Source organism: Pan paniscus, chromosome 7 (genome assembly GCF_029289425.2).
Source record: "Pan paniscus chromosome 7, NHGRI_mPanPan1-v2.0_pri, whole genome shotgun sequence".
Taxonomy (NCBI): Eukaryota; Metazoa; Chordata; class Mammalia; order Primates; family Hominidae; genus Pan; species Pan paniscus.
The window spans coordinates 140,682,534-140,709,408 of record NC_073256.2 but is presented as its reverse complement, the minus strand read 5'-3'; the positions used below and the strand labels follow the sequence as shown (position 1 = coordinate 140,709,408).

General features: G+C 38.9%; 1 protein-coding gene and 2 non-coding genes across 7 annotated transcripts; 2 read left to right on the top strand and 1 right to left on the bottom strand.

Annotated features, from left to right (window-relative positions):
* Positions 1-26,875, top strand: ZHX1 (zinc fingers and homeoboxes 1). 5 transcript variants are annotated; one of them, XM_034966561.3, is made up of 4 exons: positions 1-202; positions 8,185-8,298; positions 19,432-22,281; positions 25,297-26,875. In XM_034966561.3, exon 3 carries the CDS (start codon positions 19,657-19,659, stop codon positions 22,276-22,278), a length of 2,622 nt encoding a protein of 873 aa, XP_034822452.2. In that variant the 5' UTR covers positions 1-202; positions 8,185-8,298; positions 19,432-19,656; the 3' UTR covers positions 22,279-22,281; positions 25,297-26,875. The 5 variants fall into 5 exon arrangements, with proteins under 5 accessions (XP_034822452.2, XP_003820532.3, XP_003820533.3 ...); XM_003820484.6 differs by lacking the exon at positions 1-202 and adding an exon at positions 924-1,346; XM_003820485.6 differs by lacking the exon at positions 1-202 and adding an exon at positions 943-1,441.
* On the top strand, positions 8,826-8,929 carry LOC112440778 (small nucleolar RNA U13). Its single transcript, XR_003028790.1, has one exon. It is a non-coding gene; the product is annotated as a small nucleolar RNA U13 (small nucleolar RNA).
* Positions 12,646-12,752, bottom strand: LOC112440725 (U6 spliceosomal RNA). Its single transcript, XR_003028744.2, has one exon. It is a non-coding gene; the product is annotated as a U6 spliceosomal RNA (small nuclear RNA).

The window sequence follows — 26,875 nt, the reverse complement described above, 5'->3', positions numbered from 1 at the left end:
AAAAAATCAGACTTCCACTTGAAGCAACTGCATCTTTTAGGATTAATGTGGCTCAGCGGAGCTCTGCTGTGCTTTTAGGATTACTGTGGCTCAGCGGAGCTCTGCACAAAGGGTCCGCGACTGGGATGGGGGTGGGGAGTGAACGTCAAGGGGCCCAGGAGCGCTCGAGCGTCCAAGGCCCGGCGTGTGGAGCGGCTGGAGGGTGAGTCGCCGCTCTCCGCTTTGGTTCTGTTCCTCCACGTTCTGACCGCGGTGCGGGGGAAAGGGAAAGTGACTGGGGAGGGGCGGCGACGCCGGGCAGTGTTCCCGAAACCCCTGGCCCTCGCTGGCCCCGCTGCGGGGCTGGTTCCCTGAAAGCCGACGGGATGTGATGCCCTCGACTCGGACAGAAGCCTCTGGAAGAGCGAGTGGCGGTTCGCAGGGAGGAGGGCGGCTGAGGGGCAGAGGGCGGCTCCGCCTTGCCCGGCGGTTCTGAGTGCAGCTGAACTGAACTTTCGGTGTCAGCGGGTGGAGCTGCGGCCCGCGGAGGAGTGGGGTCCGAAGCGAGGAGAGGTGGAGCTGCCGCTGACAAGGGGCGCGGCGACTTCTGTCAGGGCGCCGGGCTCCCGGCCGGACTCGCAGCAGCCCCCCGAGGGGCGGGGCTTCCGCCCAAAGGGGCGGGGCCTGGGTCGTGTCGCCCCAGGGGATGGGCGTGTGATGACAAGGGGCGTTTCAGTAGAAGCCAGCATGCTTACCTCTCACGATCCAGCAGTGACATTAGGAAGGCGGAGCGCAAGGAAGGCGGGGCTGCCTTCTGTGCTGACCCGAGAGAAGACCAGGCTTCAGTCGACAGCGGGCGGAGCGGTCGCAGGCAAAGGGCGGGGCCATTTCGAGCCCTGGGAAGGCGGGGCTTCTCCTGACAGGGGGCGGAGCTTCCGCAGTCTGGGGCGGGGCTTCTGTTGACAGGGGGGCGGGGCGCCTCCCTACCTCCCGCGGTGCGCCAATCCCCGGACTAGGGGCCGGGGTCGGACCCCAGAGGAGTAGCAGGGTCTGGGCGTGGAGAGCTCGGCGCCGCACGGGGTGGGGGCGCGCGGAGGACGCGCGCGCGGGAGGGCCCCGCCTTGGCCGGCTCTCTCCCTTCCCCCTCCGCCCCCGGACGGCCGCTGGGGCGCGCGCCTCTCCTCGCACCCCCACCCTGAGTCCCCACACTCCGCGGGGCCACCGAGCTGCTGAGGCCCCTTTGCGGGCCCGCCGAGCGGTTCCGGGTTTAGGGTTCACAGGTCAGAGTTGACTCCCTGAAAAGTGCAGCCGGTTTGAAATGCAAGATGGCGGCGGCGTGGCGCTGAGAGGCGCGGCGGCCCCTGCAGGTAGTGGCGCGAGCCGGCTCCGCGACCAGCGGGCCCGGAGACTCTGGGCTGCGGGTGGGAACTGGAGCGCAGAGTCCGCGGCCGGCATGGGAAAGGCGAGTAGCGCGGGGCCTGGCGGGAGGAGGGCAGCCTCACAGCAGAGACTCCTGGGGCTGAGCCCGCTCGCGGCGGCGGGTGGCGGGGTGGACCCGGCGTGGGGCGTCCGAGGGGGAGGGACGGGGCCTGCCTCGCGGCTGGGTAGTCGCCGCAGAGGGACAGACAGACCCACAGCCTCCCTCGCTCTTTTTGGGTGTCTCCGCCACCGAAAGAGCTTGGGGGCGGGGGGCTCTCTGGAGGGCACATCTCAGCCCCCTGCCTTGGTGAGGACCCAGCAACTTAGGATTGTTGAGAGGAGTGAAGACTGCGTATTCCCAGCGGAGGGCGCCGCCGGAGGGAGCACCTCAGTAATGTTGGGAGTCCTAGAGGAGGTCAGGAGCGCTGTCCTCCGGGGGCGTGTGGCTGCCTCGTGGGGGACCCAGTCTCCCTGAGAGTAAGGAGAGATTCTCTTGCTGGAGCTGAGCGCACTGACTGAGGTTGGAGCCCCAGCAAACCCTTCAGGAGAAGTCTTTACCTCCAGTTCAAGGAAGGCTGTGCGCACCCGTTTCGGGGCCAGGCCATGTCCCAACTTTGGGAAAGACTGGGAGTTGAGTCCTTAAGAACCATATTACGATTGTGAGGAAGCCCTGGGATTTAGGGAGAAGTTAATTAAAGAGGATGGTAGGGGCGTGGGGGTGTGGGGGCTGACCCATGGGAATCCTCCAAGCCTTAGGGCCCACAGTGAACAATCTACTAATACCTCAAGGGGTATAAAAGGCTGGGAAGGAGAGGTGTGAGAGGAACAAGGTCTAAGGGCAGGAAAGAAGAGCCCTGGCAGATCCCCTTTCCTTATATATTTACACCAAAGTTGGAGGTAAAGGGACTTGGCAATTCTTTGTTTTAGTACCTTTCCTGTCCTTTCTCCTCCGTGGGTAACTGTAAGGAAAGAGCATAGCCCCTGAGAAGGAAAAGATTCCATTTGATATCCTTAGCTTAGGTTAGTGAAGGATCCAGCAGCTGGGAAGGCGTCAATGAGAGACAGCAGGCGGGGGAATTAGAACAGAGACTAGGGATGAGAAAAGAGGAATACAGGGAAGATATCGGACAGAGCAGGAATTCCACAGCCCTTTTCTGTCAACTCAGCCCAGCTATTAGAAAAAAAAAAAATGCGAAGAGCTAATATTTGAGAGAAAAATGTAAAGGCTGAGACAGAAGTCGTGATGTGATTAGGTTGGGATTCCATGTAACTTAAGCAATTCTCTTGGAGGTTAATGTGATAGCACAAAAAGGAAAATCACAAAATTGGAAAATATACAGCGGTTCACGGTTAGGGAGGAAGAAGCAGTCTCCCCCCAGGAACAGTGAATATTTGGTTTGGGGTGTGTGTGTGTGTTGTGTGTATACATATATAAGAGCACTTTAGATTTGCTGGTGTTGGTCATTGTTTCTCAGTCTTTGTCTGAAAGCTTTAATTTGTGTTATATGGTGCTACATTAATTATCTTTGTTTCTGAAAAATTATTCTGAAAAAGTCATTTGTTTTTATGTCGGGAGCGAAGGTGAGCAGGAGTTGGTTTTAACAGGGAAATTGGCCCTAGTATACCCATCGATTATTTTAATTTCTAAAGTAGCAATTCTGACTCCTGATTTTAAGCAAAAGAAATGTGAGTACTGCCAATGACAATAATGCGGTAACAGGACATAAAAGAAAAAGGGCTTTCATGAATATTTTTTTCCTTTTAGCTTTTCTCTCCTTTCCCAAAGCATGTTAAGGCTAAGCAGACTAATTTTATACAAAGTAAAATGTATAATCGTGGACCTTTTCGATATAAAATGATAGCATTTCAGTTATCAATGAATCTTTTTTGTTGAAGTACCTCTTCAGATGCCTTATTTAACAATCAGGATTAAAATGAGAAAGAGTAATACTTGGGTAACTGATGATAGTGATGATTCATAGAGATTTCTTGAACCATTCTTGTATTTTCGAAAGAGCTTTAACGTCTTCAATGGAAATGTTTTAAAGATACAGTTCAAGTAGAAACTAGTTTAGAACTTTACATTTGGAACATTTTATGCATGTGTGCTGTTCTTTGGTTTCCTCAATGTTCATGTAGCTCTGGTTTTATATTAAATTCTGAACAGATTAGGCTGGGTGAACCAGAGAGGCATTAATGCCAGATGGTTTGAAAATATGCTAAATCCGAAAACATAAATGTGCCTGTGCTAGTGAACACTCATTAGTAGATTTCTTTCCTTTATAGCTAAGCTTATTATTTCACTGGATTTGGGGGGTAGTTCATGCATGATGTAGCAATTATTTCACCTTTAATGATAATTGTAAGTTCTTTTTTTTTCAATAATTGGGGACAAAGTTTTACAGTTATTAGCGAAATTAATAGCATAGGAGAGGTGGTTCATTTTGAAGATTTTTCTCCCTTTTGTATTATTATATTTTATATTAAGATGGAAAGGTTATATTATGATGTATTATATTTCTTTCTTATGCTAATTAAGCATAAAATGTGATATTTGAGACTTAGTTTGCTGTAAATTATAACTTAATACTTAAATGAAAATGCTTTTAAAATTATTAAAATGATCACAAATGTAGCTGAGGAAATAACCCTTTTATTTGTGTTGCAGCATTGTGGATTTGGGCCCAAAGACTTTACTTAAATAAACAGTGTTGAAAGTTCAGCACCTAGTTTTTAATCTAATATCATAGTCAATGCAATTATTCAGAGAGATTTTTGGAATTATCTATTGTACTGTTTATGGTGCTAGCCAGTAATACACATTTTTAAAATCATTATAAATATTTATTTATGTTGTGATAAGCACATTTACTGTTAAGACTAAATTTTTTGAACTTAAAATCCTTTTAAATAATCCTACGTAGTTTCAAAAGTAAGTTATATTTCTGTTTTTAAAACTGATACTATCTTTAGAATAAGAGCCAATGTTTCTATACTATTATTGATAAATTTTATTGTATCCTTGTTGCTCTGATATATTTTTAGTCATCAATAACCAGATTTGCATGACTGAAGTTGCTGACTTAGATTATTAATCAGAATATACATTTGAGTTTACATTTTGGAGATCTGCATTTTATACAGGATATTCTTAAAGTAAATATTAATATGTAACTTTGTATGTAGTTGCCAGGTTTTGATCTTAAAAGATACTTAATCTTGGCATTTTATACAATCAGTTTCCAACTTAAGAGGTAAGACTGTATACCTTTGGTCTAAACAAATGTGATGATATACTTTGTAAAATAAGTATATATGAGCAGTTTAAGAATTATGTTTATTCAAGGGAGCCAGTTGAATACATTTTTTTTTTTTTTTTGAGACAGGGTCTCATTCTGTGGCCCAGGCTGGAGTGCAGTGGCATGATCATGGCTCACTGCACCCTCAAACTCCTGTGCTCAAGCGATCCTCTCTCCTCAGCCTCTTGAGTAGCTAGGACTACAGTCATGTGTCACCCACGCCCGGCTAATTTTTAATTTTTTTTTTTGTAGAGATAGGGTCTTGCTGTGTTGCCCTAGCTGGTCTCAAACTCCTGGCCTCAAGCAATCCTTCTGCCTTGGCCTCCCAACATGCTGGGATTACAGGTGTGAGCCACTGCACTCAGCCAAATAAATCATTTTTAATGCAAGATTTTAATTTTCAGTTCTTAGTTTTAGATTTTAAAAAATATTATTATCAGAATTTATCTTAACAAAATTAAAATATCGAAGTCATAGCCATATCATATATTATTGTAAATAAAATAACTCTTTCATTAAATTTTGGTGATTTCCTATTTCTCAAGATTTCTAACTTCCTTTTTCCCCTTCTTAAAAGTCTTTTCCTTTTTTGTTTTTTAGTGAGAAATGAAAGAAGATAGGAGGTTCTGATATTTCTAAGCACTAAACTAATAATTATATTTTTCTTCTAAGTTTATTCTCTTTTACCATCAAATATTCTTAAAAAGAAGTTTGTTAAAACTTTGCTAGACATGGGCTATACTTGGGAGTGGGGAAGATCATGAGAACAATTTCTCCTCGTTACTATGATAAAATTACTTATATCAGATGTTTGCTAGTTCTATGAAATACCCCTTAAATATGTCATACAGTAATGATTCATTTTGAAGCTAAGGTCAGAAAAAGTTTGTGGGGGAGAGGTTAAATTTGATTGATTAATATCTGCCTTTTGAAGCCAACTTGTTCCAGCATGATTTAATATGCTCAGAGGTATGAAATGGCAAATAAATTTTGTTGGTTGGTTGTTACTCAGATTCTTAAAGTATTTTATCACTTGTCAACAGTTAGCAAATTTTAAACAAAGATTTCTTTGCTAACATTCATTGTGTTCTGAGTACCAAGGAATATTCCAGAAACTTTACACGTGTTACCTATTCCAATCCTCACAACAACCCTATTAAGTAAATAGTATCCTATTAATATTACCAGTCCCATTTATAGATGATGGGGCTGAGGCACAGATAGGCTAAGCCATTTTTCTAAAGTCACACAGCTAGTAAGTGGCATGCTGTATTTGAACCCAGTCTGTTCCAAATTCCAAGCTCTCAGTCTTTTTTTGTAATCCATCTACTACCAGAACAGCTTGTTCTGTTTTATTATATAATGTACATAGCTGAGATGAGCTCTTTAATTTTTGGAATTCACTCATACTAAATTAAGAAAAATACTTTGAATTAGATAGAAATGTTCTAAAGTAATCCCAGTATCAGGAATTTAAATAACATCAGGCAACTAGGATTTTCATTCAAAAGCACTGATGAGCTCATTTTTGCTCCTCTGGTATCCTGGTGCCTTTACATGTCTTGGCAGCTCTTCTCAAGAGACTCATTCGGTAAAATATCTTGCAATTACTGTGTGATTTTAAGAATGGATTGAAGTAGGTTACCAGTTTCCTAAAGTATTAATAATTCATTTTGGAAAATAATCTTCCCTCTTTGGCAGCTGTTTCCTATCTTCTCTTTTAGTCCACATCCTGTAGATTGATGGCTAACGAGTGGCGGAACGAGGAGATACCAGGAAATGAAATTGTAGAGTCCCAGGCTACAGAGATAATAAGATGCTCCACTGGGCCTACCAGGAAAATGCTCTTTTGCTTTTCATGAAAATAGTGTACTTATTCAGCCTAAGTTTTAACTTAACCTAGAGGTATTTTACTAAAGGACTGGTGTATTTACATTGTTTCTTGATGTGAGAAGTTTCTTCATAAACTTGTATGTAATAGTAGCAGGAATCAAAAAATAAGGTTAATTGGGAAAATACTCTTCCTTAATATTTATTCATTATAGTTTACAGAGAATAGTGCTTAAAGAATACAACAAAAGGCCGGTTAGGGATCATGCCTGTAATCCCAGCACTTTGGGAGGCCAAGGCGGGCAGATCACTTGAGCTCAGGAGATAGAGACCATCCTGGCCAACATGGTGAAACCCTGTCTCTACTAAAAATACAAAAATTAGTTGGGTGTGGTGGCGTGTGCCTGTAATCCCAGCTACTTGGGAGGCTGAGGCAGGAGAATCGCTTGAACCAGGGAGTCGGAGATTGCAGTGATTCGAGATTGCGCCACTGCACTCCAGCCGGGCGACACAGTGAGACTCCATCTCAAAAAAAAAAAGAATACAACCAAAATTCTTTAACCCTTCAAAAGTGTTATTTATGACTGTTCTAGTAAGAGAAGCAATTGTAGCTTTATTAAACTTTTCTGATGGGTTTAACTGATCTAGATTATATACAACAACATATTTGGACAGTAATTGAATTTTCAGAGAATTATTTTCTGTTTATTTGATTGCATGATATTAATGCTTCACAGTGCACTGATTGTAAAGCCATTTGGTAGTAGCTTTCAGGCAAAAACGACATGGCTAAACACCAGTCATTTTGTTAGATAACCCCATGTTTGTAGATCAAGTACTACTAGTTTGTTTAACTTGTTTTGGCTTGTGTTGTCAGCATTAATAATCCTCTCCATTCTGATTAACATAATAAATTAGGATACAAATATCACTAGGTTTATGTACTAACACATAAGCATATACAACTACTCCCATTTCTTAGTTTAACTAAATTGTCTTCATAACCTTTGTATACTTATTTATTTATTTATTTATTTATTTAGAGTCAGAGTTTCGCTCTTGTTGCCCAGACTGGGGTGCAATGGCGCAATCTCGGCTCACTGCAACCTCTGCCTCCCCGGTTCAAGCGATTCTCCTGCCTCAGCTTCCCGAGTAGCTGGGATTACAGGCATGCGCCACCACGCCCAGCTAATTTTGTATTTTTAGTAGAGACGGGGTTTCTCCTTGTTGGTCAGACTGGTCTCAAACTCCCAACCTCAGGTGATCCGCCGGCCTCGGCCTCCCAAAGTGCTGGGATTACAGGTGTGAGCCACCGCGCCCGGCCGGTATACTCATTTTAAAGAACTCCCAATTTCTGCATCTCAATTTTCACACTAGAGACGGCATATATTCACGTTTTGAAATTTTATTCAAAATGGTCTAATAGTTATTTAGTTGTTCTATATGATATAGATAGAGTTTTTTAATGTGTAGTTTTTGTGTTTCCTACCAATATTAGGATTGGTATTTAAATGGTTCTTTTAAAGTTTTGATGAGGGAATAAACTTTTTTTTTTCAAAATTACATTTATTTATTAAAAGCTAAGGCATTAAATTGTAAAAATTTCCTGACTAAGGCTAAATTATATCTAGAATAATAAAATACGACTTTTTTGTAGGAGAAGACAGACTGCTGCTTTGGACCTATTGGTAATGATGGCCTGAGCTAAACATCTAACTAGAAGGGATACCCTTCCATTTCAAAGAACAGAATGCTAAGGAAGCTGTGGCAAGTATGTGTTTCATTGTTTTGGTATGGTAAAACTCAGATACTGAATGTACTCACTTTAGATCCCATGATACTATATTTGTCTAAAGTTTTTAAAAGCTTTCCTTAAAAAGCAGCAGACATATGCTTAACACTTTTTTTTAATATACTTTCAAATTTTAAGAGCTGTAACTACAGGACTGCTTTAATTTGAAAGGAGACGGCATCATACTTCATAATAAATCTTGTATATTTATAATTGATTTTAAAATTAGTATTTGATGAAATCTGCTGTGTCAGGCACTATACCAAGTGCTGTGATAACAGAGGTAAACAAGACAAAATGTACCTTTGGTATGGGGAAATTGATCTAGAAATTTTGCTATGCTTTTGCCTATATCCAGAAAAATGCTTCAGGATGTACAAGAACAAATTCTGAAACTGTATTTTCAAAACGTAGGCTACTAATAATAGTTAATTATAAGAGTCAGGATATTAATTAAATACTCTTACTTACATTAACCATACCAAAACTTAAATATTTGAATATTGATCCTTTTGTAGTTCTTAAGTGTGATGATTGGGTTTTCATGCTTATGTGTGAAATGTGCCTTTCTCAAACCTTGTTATGACACTGGCACATTACCTGTGTGACGTAAACAATATATATATATTTGAATGTATTTGTACATAATTGTTTTTATATTTTATCTGATTAATTAATTGGCTTTTATAAGAAGCATTTGTCCTATTGTTATTTTAGATGATTCCAGAAAATACTAGGAAAGATTTGATAAACATTAATGTGGTAGTTTTCATTTTTAAAAAATGGATAACAGAGTTCTTGTAAGTTGATATTACCAATACTGATTACTATTATCTTTCAAAGTATTTTGAAAAATCAAATCATTATATCCTCAGTGAAGTGGGTAACAGTTACCTTACCATTATAAATAGGGAAGATAATGACCAGATGAATGGTTTTTCAGTCTTCAAAGATAATCTCACTTGGAACTGAGAATAGCATTCTTGTGTTAGACTGGCTGTAAAAGACTTGACACACCTTCTTGAGAAAAGTAGGGAAAAATTGTTTTCGGTAGAAAATGACTTTTCGATCACATTCACAAACTCTTCACAAGATAAGAGATTTCATGATACTGCTAGTTTATATATCACTTTCAATGTATTTTACGTACTTACCTACCTACCTGCCAGCTGTGGGGAGAAAACTAGGATGTTAGTGTCCTAGGGAGAGACCTTTCAAAAAGATATTTCACTCCCGCAAATCTGTGGTCAGAGCTTGCCAGAAAAAAAATCTGTCCGATTTGGATTCTTCTTTTAATCTTTAGTGTCATTAAGGTCTGCTTTCTCAGATGGAAAAAAACAGATAGAGAGGATAGGGTTTCTTACCTTTCAGCCTTAATTAGCATTAGCAAAGGTATCCTCTGACATTTGATTATCTTTGACCACAATTTCTTAGATGCTTTCACTTTTATTATTTTTATTCCTGTTTGTATATTCACTTTAATACTTGATTTTCTATTGTCTTGAGACTATTTTTTACAGTTTTCTTGAGACTTATCTCTCAGGTCATGATTGTAGGTTACCAGCAATCTTTAAAAACATTTGCTGTGGATGTAAATTTGTGTTGTCAAATTCCTAATTTAATTTTTTAAGAACTTGATGTTTCTAAATGTTTTAACATTTTATTTTTATTTTTACATTTTAACTTTGAAAATACCTTAATTGTATAAAATCACCTTTATTTTTTTTAACACGGTGGATACCTTTTGTTTTAATATGACCTAATTCTTTGTTCGTACTGTTTAGGCATTCCGTGATTTTTGTAGATTTGTAACTTTTAGTTTAATACAAACGTGTTAAAGTATTTTCAGCTGGCTAAACAGAACTCTTGACTCAGAGAGAAGTGAAACTAAATAGAATACAGAGTCCCAAACATTCTCGGTATATATACAAATGCAGATTCCAAGGGATTCTCAGTGTGTATATTTTTGCTACCTAAGAACAGTTTTATTTTTGATGCTACATCAAAATTAACATGATCCCTAAAAACTATAGTATCTTCTAAATGCTCTTTTTTTTTTTTTTGAGACAGAGTTGTGCTCAGTTATCATCCAGGCTGGAGTGCAATGGCGCAATCTCGGCTTACTGCAACCTTCTTCTCCCAGGTTCAAGCGATTCTCCCGCCTCAACCTCCCGAGTAGCTGGAATTATAAGTGCACGCCACGACGCCGGGCTAATTTTTGTATTTTTAGTAGAGACAGGGTTTCACCATGTTGGCCAGGCTGGTCTCAAACTCCTGACCTCAGGTGATCCACCCGCCTCGGCCTCCCAAAGTGCTGGGATTACATGCGTGAGCCACCTCACTCAGCCCTAAATGCTCTTATTTGACCCAGAATTGTTGTAAAAAACAAAGTTTGTGGCCAGGCACAGTGGGTCATGCCTGTAATCCCAGCACTTTGGGAGGCCGAGGCGGGTGGATTATGATGTCAGGAGTTCAAGACCAGCCTGGACAAGATGGTGAAACCTCGTCTCCACTAAAAAAATACAAAAATTAGCCAGGCGTGATGGCGGGCGCCTGTAATCCCAACTACTTGGGAGGCTGAGGCAGAGAATTGCTTGAACCTGGGAGGCGGCGGTTGCAGTGAGCCGAGATTGTCCCAGTGCACTCCAGCCTGGGCAACAGAGTGAGACTCCGTCTCAAGAAAAAAAAGTTTGTTTTTATTCACGTAAAATCTTACCAAATAGCATGCTTTTGTGGCTAACCAGGCCAACATATTGTTATCTGTTAATCATTTAATTTGAAGTCCAAACAGCCAGAAAAACCAGAAGCTTGCAAATTCAGTGCAGTTGTGGCTCTGTTTAATTATAAAATATTTTAGACTTTTTTTTAGTAGTAGGTAAGCATAGAATTTGAAACAATCCACTAACTTCTTATAGTGTATTACATTGAGGACTTATTTTTAATCTTTTTTAAAATGTAGTAGAACACTATTAAAGTATAGTTTTCTCATAAAACAGAGAAGTAATGATTCTAAGTGCAAATTTGCATTTGCTGTCTTTATAATAACTATACCCTTTTCTCCTGAATTTCACTGCCAAAATCATTCTTTGAATGTTTTATCTCCCTTGTTTTACTCTTAATTCACAGATTTAAATATACTCAATTCATATATAAAACTGATGTATTACAATGACATTTTAGATGTTAGTAAATGTTTATTGAATGTTCATTGCTGTACTTTAGTAAATAGAATGTTTTAGATTCAAGGGTGTTTTAATATTCATGACTAAGGTAATTTTTATTAAGAATTTTACCATCGAAAGTAATCTATAGTAAATCAAGCACAATTGTTTTTATAGCTCTTCTATAAATGAGTGTTTAATGAAGTAAAATGTATGTAATAATACATAGTATAGTTATATTTAAAGATTTTTTTTTTTTGAGATGGAGTCTTCCTCTGTCGCCCAGGCTGGAGTGCAGTGGCGCGATCTCGGCTCACTGCAACCTCTGCCTCCTGGGTTCAAGTGATTCTCCTGCCTCAGTCTCCCAAGTAGCTGGGATTACAGGCACCCATCACCACACTCAGCTAATTTTTCTATTTTTTTAGTAGAGGCAGGGTTTTACCACGTTGACCAGGTTGGTCTCGAACTTCTGACCTCAATTGATCTGCCCACTTTGGCCTCCCAAAGTGCTGGAATTACAGATGTGAGCCACCATGCCTGGCCTAAAGACACTTTTTAGCAAACATTATTGGGGTCCTAATAAGTATTTTGTTGGGCCCTGGGAATATAGTGGATAGCTAAGTAGATACTCTTTCTGATCATAAAAGAAGAACTTGAATAAGAACTCTCAAACTTTTTAGACTGTGATAAAACACATTTTGCTTTCATTAAATGCTTTTCTGTAGAGAACTATTACTTGTAAAATTGTAAAAATTGTAAAAATTGTAATTGTTTTGATGAGTTCAGAATCATAAGTTGATTGATGGGTATCCTACCCTCAGGAGAAGATCCAGTATACAGATAGATCTACGGAAACTGGCTAGTCTAGATCTACACCCTGGAGATTGTGTTTGAGTGGTCTTGAGAGCTCTTAGAGCCAATCTGACTTCTCAGAGCTCCAAAAACTATACCTGAATGCTACATACTGAGGGATTCTTGCTTCCCTGGAAAATCCTTTTTTTTTTTTTTTTTTTTTTTTTTTTTACTTTGATATTTCCTTCCTTCCTTCTTCCAAGCCTCCCTTCCCCTCCACTCCTCTCCCCTCCCCTTCCCACTTCTCTTCCTTCTCTTTCTTCCTTCCTTCCTACTTTCCTCTCTTCCTCCCTCCCTCCCTTTCTTTTCTTTCTTTTTTTTTTTTTTTTTAACAAATTTGCATGTCATCCTTGCCCAAGGGCCATGCTAATCTTCTCCGCATGGTTCCAATTTTAGTATTTGTGCTGTGGAAGCCAGTACTGGAAAATCCTTTATGTAGCCATGTTTTTTGCCTTAATAATAGAAAAGAAACTTTGTTTCCAGCTTGACCGTAGAAAGATTGGTCATAAACTGGCCATAGAAATATTTTAGTCTATTTGCAATTTTAGGGTCTTGAAGCTGTTGTTTGTTGTACTTTATAATAAAGCAATGTGATAACAATATTAAAGAAAATTTGTAGGCTAGGCAGGATAGCTCATGCCTGTAATCCCAACACAGGGAGGCAGAGGTGGGAAGATTACTTGAGCCCAAGAGTTCAAGACCAGCCTGGGCAACGTAACGGGACTCTGTTCTCCCTAAAAAGGAAAAAAACAAAGCAAAAGAAAAAGAAAACTTGTGAAGATCACACATAAAAATGTCACCCATAATCTCGTGAAATTTTCATTTTTTTACATGCTCTCATCTCATCTTTGTTCACATGCATACATATTTCCTCACAGTTATAATTAATATGCAAATTTTCTGAGTTTTAAAAAATTTAATAGTAAATGGGTAGTTTTTCCATATTCCTTAATTACTCTTAAGATTATCAATTTTAATGGCAGTATAGCAATTAAATTAATTTGATCAGTTTTCTAAAAACACTTCCCGTACTGAAAAGTTAACTGAAAGCAGTTTTGAAAAGTAATTACATTTACAGTGCTGGATGCATTGACAGCATACTTTTTTTTATTGGCCAACTTAATTTTAATTGTGTTTTAATTGCAGAGTCACCTAGCTACTGAGTTGTGCAACTGACCTCTAACCTCTTTTTATAGGTAAATAGTGCAAGCTTCCCCAAATTGATTTTGAGCCCTATTTTTAGTTGACCTTCAAATAGAGGATGTGATGCCTTCAGCTAATAGTGATTTCTATACAGCAATTTTCCTGTCCCAGTCCCATTGCACTTTAATGACAAAGGGAGATGAATAGGAACGACATCCTAGAAATTCTTATTCTGTATTTTTACTTTTACTTTTTCATCCAATTTTTGTGCATTTTCAGCTGATTAAGTTGCTAAAAAAAGTGAGAGAATTTATAATATTAAAAAATGGTATTTTTTTCTGGAAAGAATTTTTCAGGGACTGAAAATAGCATCAATTAGGCACCTGCTTTGTATCAAAGTAAGTGAAGGAAGCATTTTTACTTCCTCTGATGTGGATACTACTGTTTCTTTTTCCCCCAGGGAAGCCTTCTCTGCTTCTTTTCTAGAAGCCTCCTGCAGTGTACTGATATCTTTCTTACTGCACTGATCATAGTTATTCTAAGTAATTGTTTACTGCTTGCTTTCCTTGCTTCACTGCTGGTACCTGAAAAACCAGAGACTGCCTGTCTTGGTCACCATTGCATCATTATTGCCTTTCACGTGGTTGACATTCAACAAATTTGTTGAATTGAAGAATCTTGGTTTTATACATGAGAAAATTGAGGTTGAATTGAATAGCTTTTCCAGGCACCTAACTACTAATTGACAAAGGTGACTGCAAAACCTGTGGCTTTACCCTATTCACAATGACTTTATGAATTAATTACTCTGGGCCTGGGATTCTTCTTCCATAAAAATGGGGCAGTTGTACTAAGATTAAGATCCTTGTTTCCTCCAAACTTATGACTTTATAATAATAATTCCGAGGATACCTTTGTTTGCCCTTTGGTCTATTTTTAGACTATACACATTATGCAGAATTGAGCTTTTGGACCAAATCTTGAAACTCTTTTGGGACTTCTCAGTCTCTTTTTAGAAATATGTTAAATAATACACTGACCTTACTTTTGTTAGCAAAATCATGGGGACCTGACAGTGGATTATAGCAAGCAAATAGTCTTTTTTTTGAGACAGAGTCTCTCTCTGTCACCCAGGCTGGAATGCAGTGGTGCGATCTTGGCTCACTGCATCCTCCACCTCCCGGATTCAAGTGATTCTCCTGCCTCAGCCTCCTGAGTAGCTGGGATTACAGGCGCCCACCACCATGCCCAGCTAATTTTTGTATTTTTAGTAGAGATGGGGTTTCACCATGTTGGCCAGGCTGGTCTCGAACTCCTGACCTCAAGTGATGCACCGCGCCCCCGCCAGCTTCCCAAAGTGCTGGGGTTACAGGCATGAGCCACTGCACCTGTCCTCTCTAGATGAGTTTTCAAATTTCATGGCTGAGCAATGGCTCAATGAGAGGAGGATTTTTGATGAAACTGATATATTGTCTTGAGATCTCTCTCTATATATATATGTGGGGTTTTTTTGTTTTTTGTTTTTTGTTTGAGATGGAGTGTTGCTCTGTTGCCCAGGCTGGAGTGCAGTGGTTTGATCTCGGCTCACTGCAACCTCCACCTCCCGAGTTCAAGTGATTCTCCTGCCTCAGCCTTCCGAGTAGCGGGATTACAGGTGCACGCCACCACTCCCGGCTAACTTTTATATTTTTAGTAGAGACGGGATTTCACCATGTTGGCCAGCCTGGTCTCAAACTCCCGACCTCAAGTGATCCATCCTTCTCAGCCTCCCAAAGTGCTAGGATTACAGGCTCATCCAGCCGATATGTTTAAGTTTTAAGCAAAAGGCTTTTAAACACATCTCAGAACCCCTGAAAGGTGGAAGTGGGGATTGTAAGATTCGTGGAATTTGGTCAGAGAGTAGTTTAGCCTCTGCCTCCTCCAACCAGATAGCTCCTCTTTTTTTCTTTTCTTTCTTTTTTTCTTTTTTTGAGACAGAGTCTCGCTCTGTCACCCAGGCTGGAGTGCAGTGGCTTGATCTTGGCTCACTGCAACCTCCACCTCCCGAGTTCAAGTGATTATTTTGCCTCAGCCTTCCGAGTAGCTGGGATTACAGGCGCCCGCCACCACGCCTGTACGGCTAACTTTTGTATTTTTAGTAGAGACGGGGTTTCACTGTTGGCTAGGATGGTTGATCTCCTGACCTTGTGATCCACTGGCCTCGGCCTCCCAAAGTGCTGGGATTAAAGGCTTGAGCCACTGCGCCTGGCCGATGGCTTCTCTTTTATCTGTTTTGACCTGGGATTTCTCATAGCATTTTGTTTGATGAAAGGGCTCCCCTGCTTAAAACAAAAAGTTTGAAAACCACCATTTTGAGGAAAAAGTTTCAGAAAGAAACCCTCTTGCCTTCCAACTATTATTATACCCCAATTAAATATAGTCTCTCTCAGATTCCAGGAAAGTAACAGTCACAAAATAGGTTACTCCTCTGCCTTTCAACAATTCCCTTTACTGTTCAAAATATGAGTGCTGCTCATTTATTACTCTTCCACTTACTATTTTTTTTAGAAACAGTATCTTACCATGTTGCCCAGTCTTGAACTCGTAGACTCAAGGAATCTTCCTGCCTTAGCTTCCTGAATAGCTGGATTACAGATGTGTACCACCATGTCTGGACCACTTATTTGGAGCCATTTAAGGAATTCCCTGTTTCTAATGACAAAAAATGATCAAACATCTGTGTTGATACTTGAAAAAAAAATGGCAACCCCTATTTGATTAAAAGATAACATTGGCTTAGTTTATAACATTTGGTTAAGAAATAGTTGTAAATATCAGTGATTTCTTTATAATATCTTAGAAATCAAGAGTGTTTTAAAGAAAAAAAGAATGACATCTTTGAGAGTAGGGATCTGGATTATTAATACCACTATTATTTTTAAACTGATGCTCTTTATTTGGTAATATGGGAAATTAGGGAACAAAGGACATTTAGTCCAATTTTCCTTCTGCTACTTGGATGTGTAGTCTGTATTTGAATAATTCCAGTGAGGAGGATTTTACCATCCTTCAAAGTCAGGATATTCTCTCTTAGGACTGCTCTCTTTCCTAAAAATGTCTCTCCATTTACTGACTAGATGTATTGTCTCATAGGGACCTGGTTTTGCTTAATAATTTTTGAAGCAAACTCTCTTCTTCTCCATTCAGCTGGGATGCCAGTAAATTAAAAATAGCTCTAATTTGTGGTGGAGAATAAATGAAATCACTTACCCATTTTATTCATTTTCAGTTGGATTAGACTTCAGAAACACAAACTTTACTTAGCATAAAACTTTTTATTTTAAAAATTTTAGGTATAAAATTTATTTAAATATATTTTATGATCCTAATTCATTTTTTCTTGATTATTTAAAGTTATTATTGTGAATTTCAGATACTGTTCTCTATGGTGATGCCTCCTGCAGGTCCTGTTGAGTTTTGTAGGACTATTTTCCTCTTCATTCTAGTCAATTTAATAAACATTGAGTGATTACCTCCCTAAATTCAGGCTTCTTATATGCACTTGGGAATGCAACATTAATGAGATGTCAGCCAAAATAGCTCAGCTGGGAGAGTATTAGGTTGAAGATACAAAGTTCCTTGGCTCAATCCAGAGTTTTGGGGACTTTGTTTTATCTCAAAAAAGCTGTGTCTCAGTCTCTTTGTGTTCCTATAAAGGAATACCCAGAGCTAGGTAATTTAGAAAGATAAAGGGTTTCTTTGGTTCACAGTTTTGCAGACTGTACAAGAAGCATGGCTCCAGCATCTGCTTCTGGTGATGGCCTCAGGCAGCTTCCACTCATGACAGAAGATGATGGGGAATGCATGTGGGCAGAGATCACATGGCAAGAAAGGAAGCAAGAGAGACAGTGGGGAGGTGCCAGGCTCTTCCTAACAACCAGCTCCTGCAGGAACTGGTAGAGCGAGAACTCACTCATTACCACATGGACAGCACCAAACTGTTGATGAGGGATCTGACCCCATGACCCAGACACCTCCTATTAGGCTCTGCCTCCAAGATTGGGGATCGAATTTCAACATGAGATTTGGAGGGATCAAACATCCAAATTATAGCAAGCTGTTATTCAAAATGAGACACAATATCTAGAGTAAGGAGACCACAGATATGGATGGTGGTGCAGGGACAGAAATGTAACATTACTCTGCCATGTACAGTATGGTAAGTACTAGACTAGAAAATAAACGGGAGGAAATGGGACCAAATGAAAGGGAGAAGGTGATCTCTAGTAGGGGTCCCCAACCCCTGTGCCATGGACCAGTACCAATCCATGACCTGTTAGGAACTAGGCCGCACAGCAGAAGGTGAGAGGTAGGCAAGCAAGCATTACCGCCTGAACTCTGCCTTCTGTTAGATGAGCAGCAGCATTAGATTCTCATAGGAGCACAACCCTATTGTGACTGTGCATGCGAGGGCTCTAGGTTGCGCACTCCCTGTGAGAATCTAATGCCAGATCTGAGGTGGAAGAGTTTCATCCCAAAACCATCTCATCCCCTCGCACCGCGGTACGTGGAAAAATGGTCTTCCATGAGACCGGTCCCTGGTGCCAAAAAGGTTGAGGACTGCTGTCCTAGAGGGCACACAGATCAACATATCAAGTGTCCTAACCTAAGGAAGGGCCTGAGTAAGGGTCTGAAAGTGCATTGAATGTCTGTGGAATGGCAGCCATTTCTGGTATACCTAAAGCATAAGGAAACAGGAGGAAGGAAAGTGAGGTTAGACTAGGTTGTGAAAGGGATTATATGTCCCGCAAGGAGTTTGAACTTTGTTCCTTCAACATTAGGAACCTGTGTCAGGAGACTGATGTGATTAGATCTGCTTTATAACTTTTGGTAGCATTGTGGCAAGTGCTAAGAATAATGTTTCTGGTAGGCCAGGCACGGTGGCTCATGCCTGTAATCTCAGCACTTTTGGAGTCCAAAGCGGACAGATCACCTGAGGTCAGGAGTTCGAGTCCAGCCTGGCCAACGTGGTGAAACCCCGTCTCTACTAAAACTACAAAAATTAGCCAGGCGTGGTGGCAAGCGCCTGTAATCCCAGCTACTCAGGAGGCTAAGGTAAGAGAATCATTTGAACCCAGGAGGTAGAGGTCACAGTGAGCCGAGATTGCGCCACTGCACTCCAGCCTGGGTGGCAGAGTGAGACTCTGTCTCAAAAAAAAAAAATAATAATAATAATGTTTCTGAAACTTTGATCATTCATCCTCCATCTTTGCTATTTTTGCCATACTTGAAGCATGCTTTTGGCTGATGAGATAGACCAGTAGGAAGAAGAGGACATAACTAATGAACTAATGGATTAAATTTCTTGTCTTTTTTTTTTTTTTGAGATGGAGTCTCACTCTGTTGCCCAGGCTGGAATGTAGTGGCATGATCTTGGCTTACAGCAATCTCTGCCTCCTGGGTTCAAGCGATTCTCCTACCTCAGCCTCTGGAGAAGCTGGGACTACAGGCACCTGCCACCACACCTGGCTAATTTTTGTGTTTTTAGTAGAGACGGAGTTTCACCATGTTGGCCAGGCTGAATTTCTTACACACTTAATGGCCATAATATTTTAGTATCTGTGAATGCTTTTTATAGTGTTAAAGTTCCTCCCTTGTTAACATTGCCATTTCACATTAATAATAGTGTGCTTGCCAAAGCAGGCCCTTTCCCCCTTGTCTTCTAATATATAGCTGGCTAAAAAATTTAAATGAATAAGCTTGTGTCTGACCCAAGGTAAAGTACTTAACATTCAATGAGCTGGCCTGGAGAGATTTATTTTGATCTTTAGAGGACATTTTTTTCTGATTCTTATCTTATTCTAGATCTTTGTAACTGAGCTATCCAGCCACTTCATATAAGTGAACTATAACTATAATTTGTTTAAAAGATCATAGTTACTCATTTTAAAACATTTTTAAATTTATTTTAATGTAGGTGATTGGAGTTGTGCTTCAAAAATTTCAGAAATTCAGCAGTATTTTATCTGCCAACAATAAGCTCTTTACTTGATTGCACCATGAGAAAGCTGCTAATGAGACTTGTTGAGCACAAAAATGGACTTGAAGAACCAAAAGCCATTGTTTTCAAATGAAGAACACTGAACAGTTTTAAGCCTCGATGCTTTTTAATCACCACTGAGCTTTTCCTCATAACATCAGAATGGCAAGCAGGCGAAAATCAACAACACCTTGCATGGTCCTTGCCAGTGAACAAGATCCAGACCTTGAGTTGATATCAGATTTGGATGAAGGTCCTCCTGTGCTTACACCTGTAGAAAACACCAGAGCAGAGAGTATCTCAAGTGATGAAGAGGTTCATGAATCTGTGGATTCAGACAATCAGCAAAATAAAAAAGTTGAAGGTGGATATGAATGTAAATATTGTACTTTTCAAACTCCAGATCTAAATATGTTTACTTTTCATGTGGATTCGGAACATCCCAATGTAGTGCTAAATTCATCCTATGTTTGTGTCGAATGCAATTTTCTTACCAAAAGGTATGATGCACTTTCTGAGCATAATCTGAAATATCACCCAGGAGAAGAGAATTTTAAGTTGACTATGGTGAAACGTAATAACCAGACAATCTTTGAACAAACAATAAATGATCTGACTTTTGATGGTAGTTTTATTAAAGAGGAGAATGCAGAGCAAGCAGAATCTACAGAAGTTTCTTCTTCGGGAATATCTATCAGTAAAACTCCTATCATGAAAATGATGAAAAATAAAGTGGAAAATAAACGGATTGCAGTTCATCATAACTCAGTTGAGGACGTTCCTGAAGAGAAAGAGAATGAAATCAAACCAGATCGTGAAGAAATTGTAGAAAATCCAAGTTCTTCAGCTTCTGAATCTAATACAAGTACTTCCATTGTAAACAGAATACATCCAAGTACTGCCAGCACAGTAGTGACACCAGCAGCAGTTCTTCCTGGATTGGCACAGGTGATAACTGCTGTATCTGCTCAGCAGAATTCTAATTTGATTCCCAAAGTCTTAATCCCTGTTAATAGCATTCCCACCTACAATGCTGCATTGGATAACAATCCCCTTTTACTTAACACCTACAACAAGTTCCCTTACCCAACAATGTCAGAAATTACAGTTCTTTCTGCTCAAGCAAAATACACAGAGGAACAGATCAAGATATGGTTTTCAGCCCAACGTTTAAAACATGGTGTTAGTTGGACTCCCGAGGAAGTAGAGGAGGCAAGAAGGAAACAATTCAATGGAACAGTGCATACTGTACCTCAGACCATAACTGTTATTCCTACACACATTTCCACAGGGAGTAATGGTTTACCATCTATTTTACAGACATGCCAAATAGTTGGTCAGCCTGGTCTGGTCCTTACTCAAGTGGCTGGAACAAACACCTTGCCAGTTACAGCACCTATAGCCTTGACAGTGGCAGGCGTTCCAAGTCAAAATAATATACAGAAAAGTCAGGTACCTGCTGCTCAGCCTACTGCAGAAACAAAGCCAGCAACAGCAGCAGTTCCAACTTCTCAAAGTGTCAAACATGAAACTGCATTGGTAAACCCTGATTCATTTGGCATTCGGGCAAAAAAGACAAAAGAGCAACTGGCAGAATTAAAAGTTAGCTACCTTAAAAATCAGTTTCCCCATGATTCAGAAATTATCAGACTTATGAAAATAACAGGCCTGACGAAAGGAGAGATTAAAAAATGGTTTAGTGACACAAGGTACAACCAGAGAAATTCAAAGAGTAATCAGTGCTTACATCTCAACAATGATTCCTCTACCACCATTATTATAGACTCCAGTGATGAAACCACGGAATCCCCAACTGTTGGTACTGCACAGCCTAAGCAATCCTGGAATCCTTTTCCTGACTTTACTCCCCAAAAGTTTAAAGAGAAAACTGCAGAGCAGCTTCGTGTCCTTCAGGCAAGTTTTCTCAACAGCTCTGTACTTACAGATGAAGAATTAAATAGGTTAAGGGCACAAACCAAACTTACCAGAAGAGAAATCGATGCTTGGTTTACAGAGAAGAAGAAATCAAAAGCTTTAAAGGAAGAGAAAATGGAAATAGATGAAAGTAATGCAGGTAGTTCCAAAGAAGAAGCTGGAGAAACTTCTCCTGGAGATGAATCTGGTGCACCTAAGTCAGGGAGTACAGGCAAGATATGTAAAAAAACACCTGAGCAGCTGCACATGCTTAAGAGTGCATTTGTCCGGACACAGTGGCCATCACCAGAAGAGTATGACAAGTTGGCCAAAGAAAGTGGGCTTGCTAGAACAGACATAGTTAGTTGGTTTGGGGACACCCGTTATGCTTGGAAGAATGGAAACTTGAAATGGTACTACTACTATCAGAGCGCCAATTCAAGTAGTATGAATGGTCTGTCTTCCCTTAGGAAAAGAGGGAGAGGGAGACCCAAAGGACGGGGAAGAGGAAGACCGCGTGGGCGGCCTAGAGGAAGCAAAAGAATTAACAACTGGGACAGGGGACCATCACTCATAAAATTTAAAACTGGAACTGCAATACTTAAGGATTATTACCTGAAGCACAAGTTTCTTAATGAGCAAGACCTTGATGAACTTGTTAACAAATCACATATGGGCTATGAGCAGGTCAGAGAGTGGTTTGCAGAAAGACAGAGAAGATCAGAATTAGGTATAGAATTATTTGAGGAAAATGAGGAGGAAGATGAAGTTATTGATGACCAGGAAGAGGATGAAGAAGAAACAGATGATAGTGACACTTGGGAACCTCCACGACATGTGAAACGGAAGCTGTCTAAATCAGATGACTGAAATGTAAGTTAAGAAAATTTTTAATCTGCGTATATGTTCATCAACCACATACATTTTGAACAGTCACCTTGTTGTATCAGTCATCTTCATTTTTGATATTTTCTGAAGTAGTTTTTCTTTTCCCTAATAAGACTAGGTACCACTAGTATAGCTAAGAGATAAATGATTATCATGTGTAGTTTTATTATTATTATGTAGAGTTTAATGTCTTAATTATTATTTTTCATATGAATTGGGTTTTTTTAACTTTGTTTTGAAGGAAAGTTACCCAATCTCTATGAAGGGAGACTGGCAGGCGGGTTGAGGGGATTCACAAACAAATACTAAAGATAACTAAAATGTATTTTATTGCAATGCCCCCTTCACTAAAGCTTCATTTTTTGCCTATTTAAGGAAATAATTCAAAAATGAAAACTAAAAAGAAGGGGAAAAGTACACCAAAGGAAAGACTTACCACAGGGTTGAGGATTGTGCAGTTTTAGGAAACTAGGTGAAAATGGGTATCTTTTCTTCTTCATTGCATTGCTCCCAAAACTTTACTAGACTTTTAACTAGAGTTTAAAATGCTTTATGTATTTATGAAATTACTCAGTATCTTTTTAGTAATTTATAAAATTACTCAATATCTTTTTCTGTTAAAAGTCAAAGGTCTGTTTTAGGCCATATATAAATTCATGTTTGCTTAGGCGGCATCTGTCTTTGAAAACTGTGATATAAATTATTTCTGTTTTAGAGATCAAAAGGCAAATAACAGATTTGATATAAACCCAATTGCTTAAAATATCTTTTCATTCTTTGGTATAAAACAAACCTGCTACCAGCACTAACATTGTATTTGATTTAAAGTATATCTCTGTAGTCTTAAAAATGCAAATAAATATGGCTTAAATTTGAAAGGTTTTGGCATTTTCCTTAAATCTTAGTTCTTTTATAAATTGGATTAAAGTTGAACTGTAGTTGCAAATCAGATACCTGCTTTGGAGTTAGGAATTGAATTCTTAATACTTCTGGAATTTAATAACATAGTTTTATTCTTTGCTATTCTTTGTTTTGGAGTGTTCCGGGGTAAAAGTACACTGTTTTGAAAACAATGCAGTTGTCATGAAATGTTTGTGTATGTCTGTCAGTAGTCCAAATAGCATCTTGCTATCAGAAATGACTGCAGTGTTCTCAAACAGTAAGGAAGGAAATGAGACGTAGACCCTCATTATTATTTTACACGTGAGCATGCTTGCTTATTTCCTTGGCTTTTTGCATCAGTATCCCATCCCCTACTTTTATGCTCTGTTATTCTGTGCAGTTTTTCCTTAATTCCCTTACATCTTCTCTCTGGTTTTATTTATTTTAACAATTATTTATAGAGAGCTTAATATGTACCAGGCACTATTCTTACTGCTTGGCAATCCTTTTTCAGGTTTTCTCCTTGTTAATATTTTTTAAGGGATAACAGATGAAACTAAAAATGTACCTGTTTTAATAAGCAGTATAAATATCATTCCAGGTTATAGGGTATAATGTAATCATTTTAGGTTATAAGAAGTTAAACAGTTTCATACAGCTTTATCCTGAAGTGCAGCCCTCCATTTCCTAATGTCAGAAATCTTCAGAGCAGGCTTTCTTCTGACCCAGATACATAAAATATTTTTAACAGGCATTTTTTTTATTGCTAAACACAAGAATGTGCACTCAGCCAAGATTAAATCAACAAATTTGTTGCTGCAGTGAATGTTGTTGTTGTAACCTCTGCAATGATTTTTTTGGGGAGTTGCAGTCTTCCAAAAATAATGTGAATTTTTCTGTACAGTTTAGTTCGACCTTTAATTTTGTATAGATAATTCTTATGTTATATATTAACACTGTAATGGATACTAATTCTGGTCAGAAAATTCATCCTAAAACTACAGTTTTCAAAAGACTGTATGATGTATGCTATACATGCCCTGTATTAGTCCATTTTCACACTGCTATAAAGAACTACCTGAGACTGGGTAATTTATGAAGAAAAGAGGTTTAGTTGACTCACAGTTCTGCCGGCTTAACAAGAAGCATGACTGGGAGGCCCCAAGAAACTTACAGTCATGGCAGAAGGCAAAGGGGAAGAAGGGGAAGCAAGCACATCTCACCATGACCGAACAGGAGAGAGAGCGAAAGGGGATGTTCCACACAACTTTCAAACAACCAGATCTCCTGAGAACTCACTCACTATCATGAGAACAGCCAGAGGGGAAGTCCACCCCCATGATTCAGTCACCTCCCACCAGGCTCCCTCCCCCAACACTCCCTGATTAAAAGTTATGTATGGGCTTATACAATTTCAAATGTAAAAACAGCCTATTTACATATGTTGAAACAATAAGATTTTGTGGTATCACTGTCCCTTAATAATTACAATTCAAGGTAAGATTTGGATGGGGACACAGAGCCAAACCATATTATATACTTTTGTGATAGCATAGAAGCATGCCTTGCTTTTTAAATACACAAAAGTCTAAATTTCTGAAACATCAAGTTATCCTTGGCTGAGTAAAATAATTTTTCACTTGTAAGAGGATTCACCATAGCCTTCTCTAAATAGTTATTTCTTCATTTAAATATTGTTCAATTTACCAAAAAAGTTACCAAAACCTTCCCAAAATAGTTATTACAGGAAGTGAGGACATATATATCTTTTGCACCTTGTATAGAAATAGAAAAAAGTACAAGTCTTTAGATTTCATAGTCTGCTTATTACAGATACTGACAATGAAATATATACTCCCTGCTCATACAGTTTGAAATAAATTATTACATAAAGATGATAAATGTTTATAAGTAAATCTAGCATATGAAGAACATATACATAGATGAGTTGCACACAAAGCCTAGTGTATTATGGAAGACATATGTGGCAGGTAATCTCAAGAGAATACAAAAGATGTATTTTCATGAATAATCGATACTTTTATTTCTAAAAGTAGTAAAAATTAAAATATGGTTTTCTTTAAATTTTCAGTTTTTTATGATGTTTTTCTTTTTTAGCTGCCTAAAACGTTGAAGGAGAATCAATTCTTCAACTCAAGATGTCTGATTTACTGTGAATTTGCCCAATCTTTGATGACATTGAAAACGTTTTGGGGCATACACACTCAAAAAGCAGGATCCAATACCCAAAAGAAATGGAACTTAATGTTGTGCCAAAGTTAAACTACTGCAGTTGGTGGAAGTTCTGCAATGTAAATAGAACACTAATTAAAAAACAACTTGTAAAAATGCAATTTAAATTTTAATACAGTACATTTTTATTCTAATATGATGGAGACATTCTGAATCTTAGACTTTCTGAGGGGGTTTAATGACCACTAGAGCTTGTCCTCATATTCAGTCCAGTTTAATACTGTATGTCTAGTAAGATGGGCTATATATTGCCTCTATTCTTTGAGATGTGATTAAGCTTAGAACTTTGACCAAAAATTTTACAGTAAAAATTGTTAGAAATGGGTAAAAAAAAAAAAAAAACCCTGATTTATTACTATGTCTTATTTATCAGACCCTGCACTAAGATTAAAAGTTGTGCATGGGCTTATACAATTTCAAATGTAAAAACAGCCTATTTATATATGTTGAAACAATAAGATTTTATGGTTTCACTGGCCCTTAATAATTGGATCCTTCATTAAACACATCCATGAATACCACTGTTTCTACTGTTACTTGTTCCATTAGAAGCTGATTTGCTTTTTATTAAACTGCAGGAAATTAATTCTGAAGAAGGAAAAGAAACTGGCATGGTAATTTGGATAGGGTGAAGCTTTGAAATAAATACTGCACCAAAAATGTGAAAAAGAATCACGTAGTAAATGTATACTTAGTGTTTTCTTACAATCATGGAAATCAGAAATGTTTATACAGGTGTCAGATCAGAATTTTTAAGAGTTATCTTTCAGTGAAATTTTACTTTTATAACAGTTTCAGTGAATAGAGAAAAAATTCTGAACTGATCATAATGAGTTAAAAGTTAGCTTTTCACTTATGAATCATGGGAGTGTTAACTGTTAGCTCTTGCCATATCAGGAGACTGAAAGTTCATACTAATTTACAAACTTTGTAAAGACTGGTGCTGTTCATTCATATTGGGAAGAACCCTTTCTTTTGTGACCATAGGACCATTTTTCAAAATGCGCTTTCTTCGTAGAAGAAATGTTCAGTTTAATTAGCTTTGGATTTTAACATGTTTTTCTGAATGACCAGATGTAGGCTTAGCCAGTTTATTTTCTCTAATTTAATGGATAATAAATATTAAGCTCTTGGTTAAATGTTTTTCAGCCATTGAAAATGTTATGAAAAAGCCTTGAATATGCATGCTGCTTTCATTTTTATAAACTTTTTATTTTTTAACTATAGCTTTATTAGTAATTCCAAAATGCTGCAATGTAGCTGATTTCCTCACTCAGACAGCTGGCTTTGTGGGTGGCTTTTTTCATACTACTGTTAACTTTTTTAAAAAAGAAGCAATGTAAAGACCGTAATGCACTAAGCTTTTTTTTTTCTTTTACACGTTTAAAAACTTCTTAAAGCACTCTGTAATATAATGATTAAATTGCTCCCTTTTATAAACATT